General features: G+C 40.4%; 1 protein-coding gene across 1 annotated transcript in view; it reads left to right on the plus strand.

Moving 5' to 3' along the window:
• The window catches only part of CDK5RAP1 (CDK5RAP1 mitochondrial tRNA methylthiotransferase), a 35,784-nt gene extending 29,773 nt beyond the window's left edge, over positions 1-6,011 (plus strand). Inside the window, exons 12-13 of the mRNA XM_077769393.1 lie at positions 445-585; positions 5,734-6,011. Of these exons, the coding sequence (XP_077625519.1) occupies positions 445-585; positions 5,734-5,820 (228 nt within the window). The 3' untranslated portion in view covers positions 5,821-6,011. The remainder of the gene's footprint in view (positions 1-444; positions 586-5,733) is intronic.
• Positions 6,012-13,518: the final 7,507 nt, after the last annotated feature.

A 13,518-nucleotide genomic window follows, 5' to 3' on the forward strand; every position in this document is an offset into this window, starting at 1 on the left:
AGCTCAGGCCGTGATCTCACGGTTCATGGATTTGAGCCCTGCATCAGGCTCTGTGCTGACAGCTAACTCAGAGCCTGGAGACTTTCGGGTTCTGTGTCTCCCTCTCTCTCTGACCCTCCCCCGCTCATGCTGTCTCTGTCTCTCTCTAAAAAATAAATAAAATATTATAAAAAAAATTGGCAGTAAACATGTAGTCTTTCTTTTTTTTTTTTTTAAAGTCTGCATTCAACACAGGGTTCGAACTCACAACCCCAAGATCAAGAGTTCCATGCTTCACCGACTGAGCCAGAGCAGGTGCCCCTTTGTAGTCTTAAGTGATTCCTTGATTAAGGAATGCTGTATGAGTAAGACCCTTAGGGATCTGAGACAAAGAAGGCACAGTTTCTGCCCTCCCAGACTGATGATTGTGACAGATTCATAAACTCTCTTCTATTCTTTTTACAGCACAGTAAACGCTCTACCACTGACCTGTGTGGCCGGAATGATGGAAACCTTAAAGTGATCTTCCCTAATGTAGAGATGGAGGATGTTAATAACTCTGAGGTCAAAGTTAGAGCTCAACCTGGGGACTATGTGTTAGTAAAGGTAAGGTGTCCTTTTGGGCTTTTGGCTTGCATTGTGAAATGGATATTGGGTTAGATAATTTGGGGGAATGAAATTTCTTCCAGGAGAAATTCTTTTTTTTTTTTTTTTTTTGCAAGAAGGTACAAGTGCAAGTGATCAAGGGGCAGAGAGAGAGAGAGAGGGAGCAAGAAGGAAACAGGGCTCACTTGAAGCAGGGCTTATGCTTACCTAAAGTGGGGCTTGTGTTCACCTGAAGCGGGGTTCAAATTCACCCAGTGTGGGACTTGAACTCATGAACTGTGAGATCATGACCTGAGCTGAAGTCAGACTGAGCCATGAAGCTGCTCCCAGGAAAAATTCTTTAGTAAAATAAAAATCTCTTCTCAGCCTGAATAATGGAAGGGCACCTTGAGTTGAATTTTAAACTGCTCCTAATGCCTTCTTGTTTTTCCTCTCCTTTCTTCTGTCATAGAAAGTAATTTGGTGAGATTGGAGTACACGGTAGCATAAAGGCTGCAGAAAGGCTAGGAAGTGTAAGTGATTCTGAGTAAGTTGATCGTCGCTCTGACGCCCTAGGTACCCTCACTTCTCTTACTAGCAGATCAAGATGAATGGCCATGGGATTTCTTCTTCTTTCTTTCCCCCTTTCTTCCTTCCTTCCTGTACTTTCTTCCTTCCTCCTTTTCTTCTCACCCTACAGGGTCTGACAGGTCTGTTACTGCCATCTTCCTTTCCTTCTGGTCCTCATGTCCACTTTACCCCCAAACCGGAGGCTGGCGGAACACATACTGCTGAGATAGACAGAAACAAAGCTGCTTCTCCCACACTGAGCTCTGAAAAATCTGTAGAAGAGACAGAGAGAGGGCGGTTCTTTTTCTGCTGATTCTGATCAGTGTTATATCCTTTCCCTTATTCCTTCATTCCTCACCCTCTATTTTTTGTCCTTACTGTCACATCTGCCTTGTCATGGGGGCTCTGGTCCATGGCTTACAGTTGAAGAAGGCATGTAACTTCTTTGGATTGGCCTGGAAATTTTACTACTGCTGAGATGTTCTGTCTGTCTAATAAAAACTTAAAACAGGCAATTTGCTGGTTGGGGACTTTAAAAAAATTTTTGAGAGAGACAGAGTGCAAGCGGGCGAGAGATAGAGGGACAGAGAGACACAGAATCTGAAGCAGGTTCCAGGTTCTGAGCTAGCTGTCAGCACAGAGCCTGATGCGGGGCTCGAACTCATGAACCATGAGATCATGACCTGAGCTGAAGTCGGACGCTTAACTGAGTCACCCAGGTGCTCCTAGTGGTTGGGGACTTTGATCCTACTCCCTTCTGGCTCTGTTTTGACTGGGCTTTGTCTTACTTTAAGAATTTCCTAAGTGGAATCATTGCTACTAGGCAACAATGTGATTGATTTGGATATAATCCTTCATAGGCTTCTCCAATCTTTCTTTTTTTCGGGTGAGGATGGGGGATCATGGCCTTGTTGGCTTATTTCTCTTGTCTTTTCAGTATTTGCATCTTTGGTTTTTAGATGCTTTCCCATACCTCCTCCTAATTCTTTTTAGTGTAGCTAAGGGTTACTTGAAAAGGGGGATGAGGTTGGTAGGCTGGGTTTTGTTGTTAGTGTGATATTCTTTTCTATATTGGAAATATTCCATTTGTCAAGGAAGGTAGAAAAGTGATCCTGTGTTCCTTGGTACTCTGTTTTTGTTCCCAAGTGACGTAAACCCCATAGGTAAGATTTAGTGGAAGGACCAAGATGAAGGAGGAGCCATGGAAACGGAGGCTCTGTTGGCTCGCTCTGTTGCTCCTCTCTGCTGTTCTCATTCCTTAAGGGTTTTTTCGTTTTTTGTTTTTTTAAAGTAATCTTTGTACCCAACATGGGTCTTGAATCCATAACCCCAAGGTCAAGAGTTGGATGCTCCATGGACTGAGCCAGCCAGGTGCCCCAAATTTCATTTTATTTTCTCCCTTTTTGCTCTGGTGCTTGTTTGGCTAAACCCCAGCCCTGGCAAAAGTGGTTATCTGCCTTTTCTCCACGTGCACCCTAGCTGTTGAACATTGTTAGGGAAAAGCACACAGGTAATCTGTATTATGTAGATTAGGTCCGATGATGGTGATTGAAAACCTGACATACAGTGGCTTAAATATAGTGGTTCTCGTTTACATAAAAATCTGGATATGGAAAGTCCAGAACTGGTGATTGTGGTGGTTTCATGATCATCAGGGGTCCAGGCTCCTATCTTTTGTTCTGCTGGGGGTGGTCTCAGTTCTTAAGGTTACCCCGTGACCCTAGACGGTTGCTCCAGCCATCATGTTCATATTCTGACTAGTCGGAAGGAGGAAGAATAGGGGGAAAGGCATGCCCCCTTCCTTTCAGGGCAATTTGCCAGAGTTCCACACACTGTAACATATCACACCAGGCTGCAAAGAAGCCAGTAAGTGTGGTCTTCATTCTGAATGATCGGATGCCCTGCTAAAAACTACAATTTCTGTTACTGAGGAAGAAGAGGAGACATGTTGGGATACAAGTAACCATCTCCGCCACATGAACCCAGCTGTGTTCAGTTCAAATTCATGACCATAAAATTCACATAAGCACTCAGGATGGCCTTGAAATCTTGATCCTACTATATTTCCCTAGTAAATTGACTTTTCTACTCTTTCTCCTTAAATCTTTTTTTTTTTTTTTAACATTATTTATCTTGAGAGAGAGAGAGAGTGCAAGCAGGGAGGGGCAGAGACAGAGGGAGAGAGAGAGAGAATCTCATGCAGGCTTCACACCATCAGTGCAGAGCCTGATGTGAGGCTTGAACTAGCAAACTGTGAGATCATGACCCGAACCAAAACCAAGAGTCGGACACTTAACCACCTGAGCCACACAGGCACCCCTCTCCTTAAATCTTTACTCACCTATCCATACCCAGGTCTCAGCTGTTGTCTTTGCCTTGTATTTCATAGAGAAAAGAGATACAAACAGATGGAAACCTCATTGTCTCATTATTTCTAGCAGCCCACTCACTTCCCTACCTATACATGCTGTCTGCTTATATGCGACTATAGAAAACATTTCCATGTTCTGTTTCCCTGCCCCTTATGTTTTCCTCTCTATCCCTTCTCATCCTCTCAAGAGATTTGCATGTATATCCTTTCTCTCTTGCATCTTAAACTTAATGTGGCCAAAATAGAATGAATTCTTTACTGCAATTTTCTTCTTTTTAAGCCCTCCCCATCCCAGTAAATGAAACACTCAGTTGCTCAAGCCAAAAATATAGGACTTGTCCTAGATACTCACTTTCCTGTACATCTGTTTCAGCTCACTTATGGGATATATCTCAAACCTGCCCATTTCTTTCCACCTCCAAGCCACCACCATTTCTAGGTTTGGAGATTTCAGCAGACTTCTTCATGATTTTTTGCTTCTGTATTTTAAAGAGGAATTATTTTATTGAAGCATGTCATAAATGTAGAAAATTGCCCATATTATAAGTGTACTACTTGATGAATTAACAAAGTGACTCTACATATATAACTACTACTGGATCAGAAATAGAATATTTTTAGAACCTCAGAGACCCTTCTGTTCCTACTAGTTACTTCTTTTTCCTACATTCTAATTTCTGATACCATTGTTCAGTTTTGCCTATTTTTGTTATAAAATTGAGTCATACAACATGTATTTTTGGTGCTTGTCTTCTTATCCTCAGTCTTGTGTTGTGCAGTGCATTTGTGATTATATATCCATGTTATATGAATGTACCCACAGTTTGTTTATGTATTGTACTGTTGATGGCCATTTTGGTTGTTTCCATTTTAGAGCTGTTACGAATCGAATTGCTATGAGTATTTCTGTACATGGATTTTAGTGCACATAGGTATTCATTTTGTTGGGTATATGGCTTAGAATTGCTGGGTCCTAGGGTGTGTATAATAGAACTAGCCAAAAGTAATTGTACCTTATTACACTCCGACCAGCAGTGCATGAGAATTCCTAAGGCGTTAGATTCTCCACTTCCATTCTTTTTTTTTAATGTTAATTTTATTTTTGAGAGACAGAGAGAGACAGACAGACAGAGCCTGCGTGGGGGAGGGGCAGAGAGAGAGGGAGACACAGAATCTGAAGCAGGCTCCAGGCTCTGAGCTGTCAGCACAGAGCCCAATGTGGGACTCAAACTCACAATCCGTGAGACTATGACTTGAGCCAAAGTTGAATGTTCCAACTCAGGCCACTCAGGCACCCCTCCCCACTTCCATTCTTGCCCTCCTCTAGTCTGTCTGCACCACCGTTGTCGAGGTGGTCTGTCTAAATCAGATCACTCCTTCCTCTATTTAAGCCCTCCAGTGGGTCCTCATTGGAGCCAGCATGAAGTGCACGGTGTCTAAGGCCTTATATGATCTTTCCCACCCACCTTTCTAACCTCGTGTCCCCTCCACTCTTCTTAATCCTCTCTCCTCCAGCCTTGGTGTCCTTTTTTACCCTTCAGACCAAGTTCTAGTGAGAGACTTTGCACATGTTGTGTTGCTTGAGAGGCTCTTGATTTTTACATGACTGCTCAGTTTCTCTCTGAAATGTCATCTCCTTGAGAAGCCTTCTCCTTAGGGAAGCCAAAGCAGGTTTCCTCTGCCTTGCTCTTAACATTAGTTATGACATTAGCCCATTTTATCTTCTTAACACTTTTCAGTGCCTGATGTCATCTTTGTTTACATACTTGTTTTCAGTCTTCTCTTGAAATCTCCTTTGGGGCCACATGCTTTTAGCTCTCCATTAGGGAGGAAAAACAGCTTTTCTCACCAAATTTGGGCCATAAATATCTTAAGGAAGAATTTGGTAAGCCTGGATCAAAGCTTATCCCTGGGGCTAGGAGGGCAGGGTCTGTGATGGGCAGCCCACACCAGCAACTTAGGGTTGGTACTGGAGAAGAGCCATCTTTCAAGAGAAGGGAGAAGTAGCAGTTTTTTTTTTAGACTTCTTAAATGATACATATTACCATTGCATTAGATGTTAGATATCTCTTCCTTCCAGGATGGGGGGAACATGGGAACCATACAGTCTGCTGGCCTGACACCACCTCTGTTAGATCTCTATTGTGGTCTCTCCTCTGGAGGCTCCATGTAAGTCCTTCAAGTGCAGTTCTGCTTACTTTGTCTTCTTCTGACTGGTTTTCTTTCAGATTACGTCCGCCAGCTCTCAGACACTTAAAGGACATGTTCTCTGCAGGACCACCCTGAAGGACTCCTCGGCATATTGCTGCCCTTAGTAAACGGCCTTAGAGTTGACATGGCTGTCCTTCCTGACAGGAAGGGAGATAGGACTGGTCACTAATGAAAGAGGTAATGACGCTCTAGAGACAGGCTGCAGGTGGTGAAGCAACTTTGTGTCAAATGGAAAATGTGTCTCTTTGCTGTTATGTGAACAGCTCTTACAGTCATTAAATTTGCCGAAAGTAAAGTGGTCCCTTTGTCTCTCTTCTTTTACTTCACTTTTGTCTTGGTTAGTGTTTCTGGGATTTTCCCTACAGACTGTTCTGTGTTGTTTCCCAACCCAGTTTCTGCTGTGGACACTGTTAACGCCTCTGATTTTGTACCCTGGACCCTAGGAGTTAGACTGAAGGAGGGGAAGATGGAGGGAACTATTTGGGAAAAACTGCTCTAGGTCTTTCTAATATTTTGGTTTAATGAATTGACTCTGGTAGCTGCCCATCTCCTTACTTTATTCTCATATTTTACCTGAGGATTTCCCTCATCAACTTTTTGTTTTTTTAGCCTGCCATTCATTCTTTGTCCTTAGGTCTGGCATCACTTGGGTTTTTTGTTTTTGTTTTGTGATTTTGTTTTATATTATGGTTTTGTTTTATTTTTTCTTTTGTTTTTATGTTTTATGTTTTTATTTTAATTCCAGTTAGTTAACTGTTATATATAACTAATGTATTAGTTTCAGGTGTACGATGTAATGAATCAACACTTAGCCTACATTGTTCTGTACTTGTCACAAGTACTCCTTAATCTCCATCACCTATTTAATCCATCCCCTTACCGCTTCCCCTCTGGTAACCATCAGTTCTCTATAATTAAGAGTCTCTTTTTGATTTCTCCCTCTTATTTTATTTCCTTTACTTGTTTCTTAAATTCTGCCTGTGAGTGAAATCATACAGTATTTGTCTTTCTTTGACTGACTGACTTCACTGAGCATAATACTTTCTGGCTCCATCCATCTCGTTGCAAATGGCAAAATTTCATTCTTTCTTATGGCTGAATAATAGTTCATTATATGTGTATACATGTATATAAATATACATGCCACATCTTTTTTATCTGTTTATCAGGCAGTGGGTGCTTGGACTGCTTCTGTATCTTGGCTGTTGTAAATAATGCTGCCATAAGCATGGGGGTGTATGTATCCCTTTGAATATTATTCTTGTATTCTTTGGGTAAATATGCAGTAGTGCAATTGCTGGATCATAAGCTTTTTAAAAGTTTTTATTTATTTATTTAGAGGGAGAAAGCATGAGCAGGGGAGGGGCAGAGAAAGAAGAGAGAGCAAGAATCCCAAGCAGGCTCTGTACTGCCAGCGTAGAGCCTAATGCAGGGCTCAAACTCATGAACCATGAGATCATGACTTGAGCTGAAGTTGGATGCTTAACCAGCTGAGCCACCTAGGTGTCCCAAGGTGGTTATATTTTTAACCCTTTTTTTTTTTAGGTTTATTTATTTTGAGAGAGAGAGCACAAGTGGAGGAGAGAGGCAGAGAGAGAGAGGCAGAGAGAGAATCCTAAGCAGGCTCTGCGCTGTGATCATGGAGCCCGATGTGGGGCTCCATCTCAGGAACTGTGAGATCATGACCTGAGGTGGAATTAAGAGTCAGATGCTTAACTGACTAAGCCACCCAGGTGCCCGTATTTTTAATTTTTTGAAGAACCTCCATACTGTTTTCCATACTGAGTTCCTTTTTGTTCATATCCTCACCAACACCTGTTGATTCTTGTTTGTTGATTTAGCCATTCTGACAGTTGTGGTGTGACATCTCATTATCCTTTTGATTTGCATTTCTCTGATGATAAGTGCTGATGAGCATCTTGTGTCTGTTGGTCATCTGTAGTCTTTTTGGGAAAATGTCTATTCATGTCTTCTGCCCATTTTTTAATTGGATTATGTGGTTTTTTGGGTGTTGAGTTTTATAAATTCTTTATATATTTTGGATACCAACCCTTTATGTTTAAGTCATTTGCAAATACCTTCTTTCATTCTATAGATTGCCTTTTAGTTTTGCTGATTGTCTGCTTTGCTATGCAGAGGCTTTTTATTTTGTTGTAGTCCCAATAGTTCATTTTTGATTTTGTTTCCCTTGCTTCAGGAGACCTATCTAGAAAGAAATTGCTACAGATAATGTCAAAGAAATTACTGCCTGTGTTCTTTTTTAGAATTTTTACGGTTTCAGACCTCATGTTTAGGTCTTTCATCCATAAAAAAAAAAAAAAAAAGCACAGCACAGAGCCTGACGCAGGGCTTGAACACACAAACCGTGAGATTATGACCTGAGCCAAAGTTGGATGCTTAACCAACTGAGCCACCTAGGCTCCCCATCCATTTTAAATTTATATTTGTGTGTGATGTAAGAAAGTGGTCCAGTTTCATTCTTTTGCATGCTGCTATCCAGCTTTCCCAGCACCATTTGTTGAAGACCCTTTTTCCCATTAGATGTTCTTCCTGTTTTGTCAGAGATTAATTGGCCATATAGTTGTGGGTTCATTTCTGGATTTCCTATTCAGTTCTCTTGATCTTTATGTCTATTTTTGTGCCAGTGCTGTACTGTTTTGATTACTACAGCTTTGTAATGTAACTTGAAGTCCAGAATTGTGATGCCTCCTGCTTTGTTCTTTTTCAAGGTTGCTTTGGCTATTTGGGTTTTTTTGTGGTTCCCTGCAGATTTTAGGATTGTTTGTCCTAGCTCTGTAAAAAAAAAAACAAAAAAAAGCTATTGGTGTTTTGGTAGGGATTGCATATGTATAGACTGCTTTGGGTAGGCAGTAAATGGAGACATTTAATAATATTTGTTCTTCTAACCCATGAACATGGAAAGACTTTCCATTTCTTTGTGTTATTTTGTTTATTTCTTCAGTGCTTTCTAGTTTTCAGAGTATAGGTCTTTCACCTTTTTGGTTAGGTTTATTCCTAGTATCTTATTGTTTTAGTGTATTTGTAAATGGGATTGATTCCTTAATTTCTCTTTCTCTTGCTTCAGTATTGGTGTATAGAAATGCAACAGATTTCTGTATGTTGATTTTGTATCTTGCAACTTTACTGAATGCGTTTATCAGTTCTAGCAGGTTTGGTGGAGTCTTTAGGGTTTTCTATATAGGGTGTCATGTCATCTGCAAACAGTGAGAGTTTTACTTTTTACTGATTTAGATACATTTTATTTCTTTTTGCTATTGCTAGGACTTCTAGAACTATGTTGAATAAAAGTGTCAAGAATAGACATGCTTGTCTAATTCCTGACCTTAGGGGAAAAGCTCAGTTTTTCCCCATTAAGGATGATATTAGCTGTGGGTTTTTCATATATGGCCTTATTATGTTGAAGTATGTTCCCTCTCAACCTGCTTTGTTTAATGTGCTTTGTCAAATGCTTTTTCTACATCTATTGAAAGGATCATGTAGTTCTTAACCTTTCTCTTACTGATGTGATACATCACATTGATTGATTTAGAAATACTGAATCATCCTGGTAGCCCAGACTTAATCCCACTTGATCATGGTCGATGATTTGCTTCATGTATTGTTGAATTCAATTTGCTAGTATTTTGTTGAGAATTTTTGCATCTGTGTTTGTCAGGAATATTGGCTTGTAGTTCTTTCTTTAAAAAAAATTTTTTTTTTAATATTTATTCTTTGAGAGAGAAAGAAAGCACGAGCAGGGGAGAGGCAGAAAGAGGGAGACAGGACAGAGCTCGAGCCTCTGAGCTGTCAGCACAGAGCCCGACGGAGGGCTGTAACTCACAAACCATGAGATAATGACCTGAGCCGAAGTCAGATGCTTAACTGACTGAGCCACCCAGGCGCCCCTGTAGTTCTCTTTTTTAATGGTATTTTTATCTAGCTTTGGTATCAAAGTAATAATGCTGGCCTCATAGAGTGAATTGGAAATTTTCTTTCCTTTTCTATTTTTTGGAATGGTTTGAGAAGAATAGATATTAACTCTTCACATGTTTGGTAGAATTTGCCTGTGAAGCCATCTAGTCCAGGGCTTTGGTTTTTTTGGGTTTTTTGATTACTGAGTCAGTTAGCACTTGGAATTTTTAAAATGTCATTACCCATTAGCAGGCTCTGAGCAGTCTTTCTTGGACCATTCACTACCAACATTATGTCATTCTGTGAGTATCATGAAAAAAAAATCTAAAAGATGGTAACATAGAATATTGGAGCCAGTCAAAGTAACTTGAATAGTTATTCTTTTGTTTTTTTTAAGTTGATTTATTTATTTTGAGAGAGACCAAGCAGGGAAGGGGCAGAGAGAGAAAAAGGGAGAGAGAGAATCGTAAGAGGTTCCATGTACAGTCAGCGTGCACAGCCCAACACAGGGCTCAAACTCCTGAAACTGTGAGATCATGACCTAGCTGAAATCAAGAGTCGGTCGCTCAACTGACTGAGCCACCCAGGTACCCCTTATTCTTCTGTGCCTTGGTTTTCTGATGTGATATAAGGCTGATAAAATGCTTATCTCATATGAAGTTCAGTGAGAGTATAACTAGTTAAGAGTTTAGCACTGCCTGTGAAATAGTAAGTACTTATTAAATGGGAATGATCATTGGAACATTTTGCTTCTAAAAAAGTTTTGAAATTTGAAATTTGAAGTATGAAGAAGAAAAACATACATACGGGGCACCTGGGTGGCTCAGTCGGTTAAGCGTCTGACTTCGGCTCAGGTCATGATCTCACGGTTCGTGGGTTCGAGCCCCGCATCAGGCTCTGTGCTGACAGCTAGCTCAGAGCCTGGAGCCCGTTTCAGATTCTGTATCTCCCCCTCTCTCTGACCTTCCCCTGCTCATGCTGTCTCTCTCTCTCTCAGAAATAAATAAAACATTAAAAAAATTTAAAGAAAAAAGAAAGAAAAACATACATACGGTAAGTAATTCAGATAATACAATAGGTATCTATAATTGGTCAGCTTCCCTCCTATCCCTTTCTTCTAATCTAGTTCCCTTTGCCAAAGGCCAACACTGTCAGAAGATAGAGGAGGGAAACTACAGTATCTTCCTTTTGTTTTATTTTATTTTTGAGACAGAGAGAGACAGAGCACGAGTAGGGGAGGAGCAGAGAGAGAGGGAGACACAGAATAGTATCTTCCAAACTGAGAGGGCACTTTGACCCTGGAATATGAAGCCAGCCACTCTATACAGTTTACACCAAGTTTTATTCAGGGTAACTTACTGATGGGATTGGGCAGGTGACAGTCTAGGTTTTGCACAGCTATTCTCTGCAAAGCCTGGATTTTAGCGCACAGATTTTATAGAGCGAGAGTTTGTGCAGAGGGCATCATGTGAAGTCAAAGGGTCTGACGCTTAAGAGACCTTGGGGCGCCACCTGTGTGCCAGAAAGTGTCGGGAAGAAACTGTGTTATCTCTCCTAGTTACATAAACAATTTTAGGAAGACCAGAACCAGCCTTCTCTCATTCCAGTCAGGGCATAGTTTACTTCTGGGGGTCCTGGGAACATGCAGCCTTCAGGGAGGTCATCACGCAGACAGGAACAAGATGGAGGGCCAGAGATGGAGTCAGTATTGTCAGCACTCCTACAAGCACTTTTTTCATTTTCTAATAAGTCTTTTCAGAGATAGTCTCTGTATTTACAGTGATTAGCGTCTCTTTGTTTTTACACAATGATTACGTATACACACTATTAATAGCTTTATTGAAATATGTGTAACATACAACTGATACATATTGAAAGTGTACAATTTTTTTTAGCATTTAAAAAAATGTTTATTTTTGAGAGAGAAAATGCATGCATGCATGTGCATGCGAGTGAGGGAGGGACAGAGAGAGGGAGACAGAGGATCCGAAGAGAGCTCTGCACTGACAGCAGAGAGCCTGATGCATGACCCAGATTCACAAACTGAGATCATGACCTGAGCTGAAGTTGGACATTTAACTGACTGAGCCACCCAGGAGCCCCTGAAAGTGTACAATTTGATAAGTTTTAACATATACACCCATGCAACCATCCTGAAATCAAGAGAGTATATCTATCACCTCTGAAATTTTTCTCATATTTCTTTGTAGTCTGTCTCTCCAGTGATCTCTTATTCCCAAGCTGCCATGGATTTTTCTTCCATGTATTTTGACATGTTGTATTTTTATTTCCATTGATTTAAAAATACTTTCCAAATTTCCTTTTTTTTCTTCTTTGACCCATGGGTTATTTAGAATAAGGTTCATTTACAGGGCGACTAGGTGACTCAGTCAGTTAAACCTCTTACTTCGGCTCAAGTCATGATGGTTCATGGGTTCAAGCCCCGCGTCAGGCTCAGTGCTGACAGCTTAGAGCCTGGAGCCTGCTTCAGATTCTGTGTCTCTCTCTGTCTCTGCTCCTGCCCCATTTGTGCGTGTGCTCTCTCTCTCAAAAATAAACATTAAAAAAAAAAAAAAAGAGTAAGGCTCATTTCCACATATTTGGGGCTTTCCTAAGATCTTTATGTTACTGCTATGTAATTTAATTCCATTGTGGTCAGAGAACATACTTTGTATGTCTTTAATCATTTGAATTTTTTGAGATTTATTTAATAGCTCAAAATATGATCCGTCTTGGTAAATGTTCACTGTACACTGGAGAAGAATATTCTGTTGTTGGGGTAGAGTTCTATAAATGTCAGTCAATTCAGGTTTTTATTCAAGTCTGTAATATCCTTGCTTGCTTCAGTCAAGTTCTATCAGCTGGTGAGGAGAAGGTATTGACATTTTTTAAAATAATTATGTATTTGTCTCTTTTCCCTTTTAATTCTATCATTTTTTGCCTCATGTATTTTGAAGCTCTATCAATAGGTGAATAAACATTAAGGATTTTTATGTTCCCTTGATTAATTGACTCCTTTATCATTATGATATAATCTTCTTTATCTCTGGTAATTTTTTTTCTTTTTAAGATTTTATTTTTACATTATCTCTACAACCCAATGTGGGGCTCAAACTCACAGTCCCAAGGTCAGGAGCTACATGCTGCCCCAACTGAGCCAGCCAGACACCCCACCCTGGTAATATTTTTTGCTTTAAAATCTACATTGTCTAATATTACCATAACCACTTTGGCTGATTTCCTCCCTCTCTCCTTTTTTATTGAGATGTAATTTACATCCCATTAATTTCACCATTTTGAAGTATATGATTCAGTGGTTTTTAGTATATTCATAATTGTGACCATTTCTTAAGACTTGTTATTGATGACCTTGCCAGTTTTGAGGAGAACTGGTCAGATGCTTTGTAGAGTGCCCCTCAGTTGGAGTTTGCCAGATGTTTTTCTCATGATGAGACTGCAGTTAACATGTTTGGGGGTGGAAGGCTACAGAGATAAAGTACCGTTCTCATCACATCGTAAGGGTACATACTGTTAGTATGATTTAACACTGTTCATGTTAACCTTGATCACCCGGCTTGAAGTAGCGTTTGTCAGGTTTCTTCATTGCAAAGTGGCTCTCCTCCCTTTCCACACTGTGCTCTTGGGAGACACGTCACTGTGCAGCTGAAATCTAACCAGTGGGAAGTTATGCTCTGCCTCCGTGAGGCGAAATAGCTATGTAAGCCAGTTAGGGTTTTTCTACACAGGAGATTGTCTGTTCTACCCCCATTTATTTACTGAATAATTTATTTTTATCAGTATAGACTGCTGGATATTTGTTTTATACTTTGGGTTATAATCCGGTACCACTTTGTTTTGTTGGTCCCATTGTTTCAGCTTTTGGCAGCTCT

Source organism: Crocuta crocuta, unplaced genomic scaffold, assembly GCF_008692635.1.
Source record: "Crocuta crocuta isolate KB4526 unplaced genomic scaffold, BGI_CrCroc_1.0 scaffold445, whole genome shotgun sequence".
Taxonomy (NCBI): domain Eukaryota; kingdom Metazoa; phylum Chordata; class Mammalia; order Carnivora; family Hyaenidae; genus Crocuta; species Crocuta crocuta.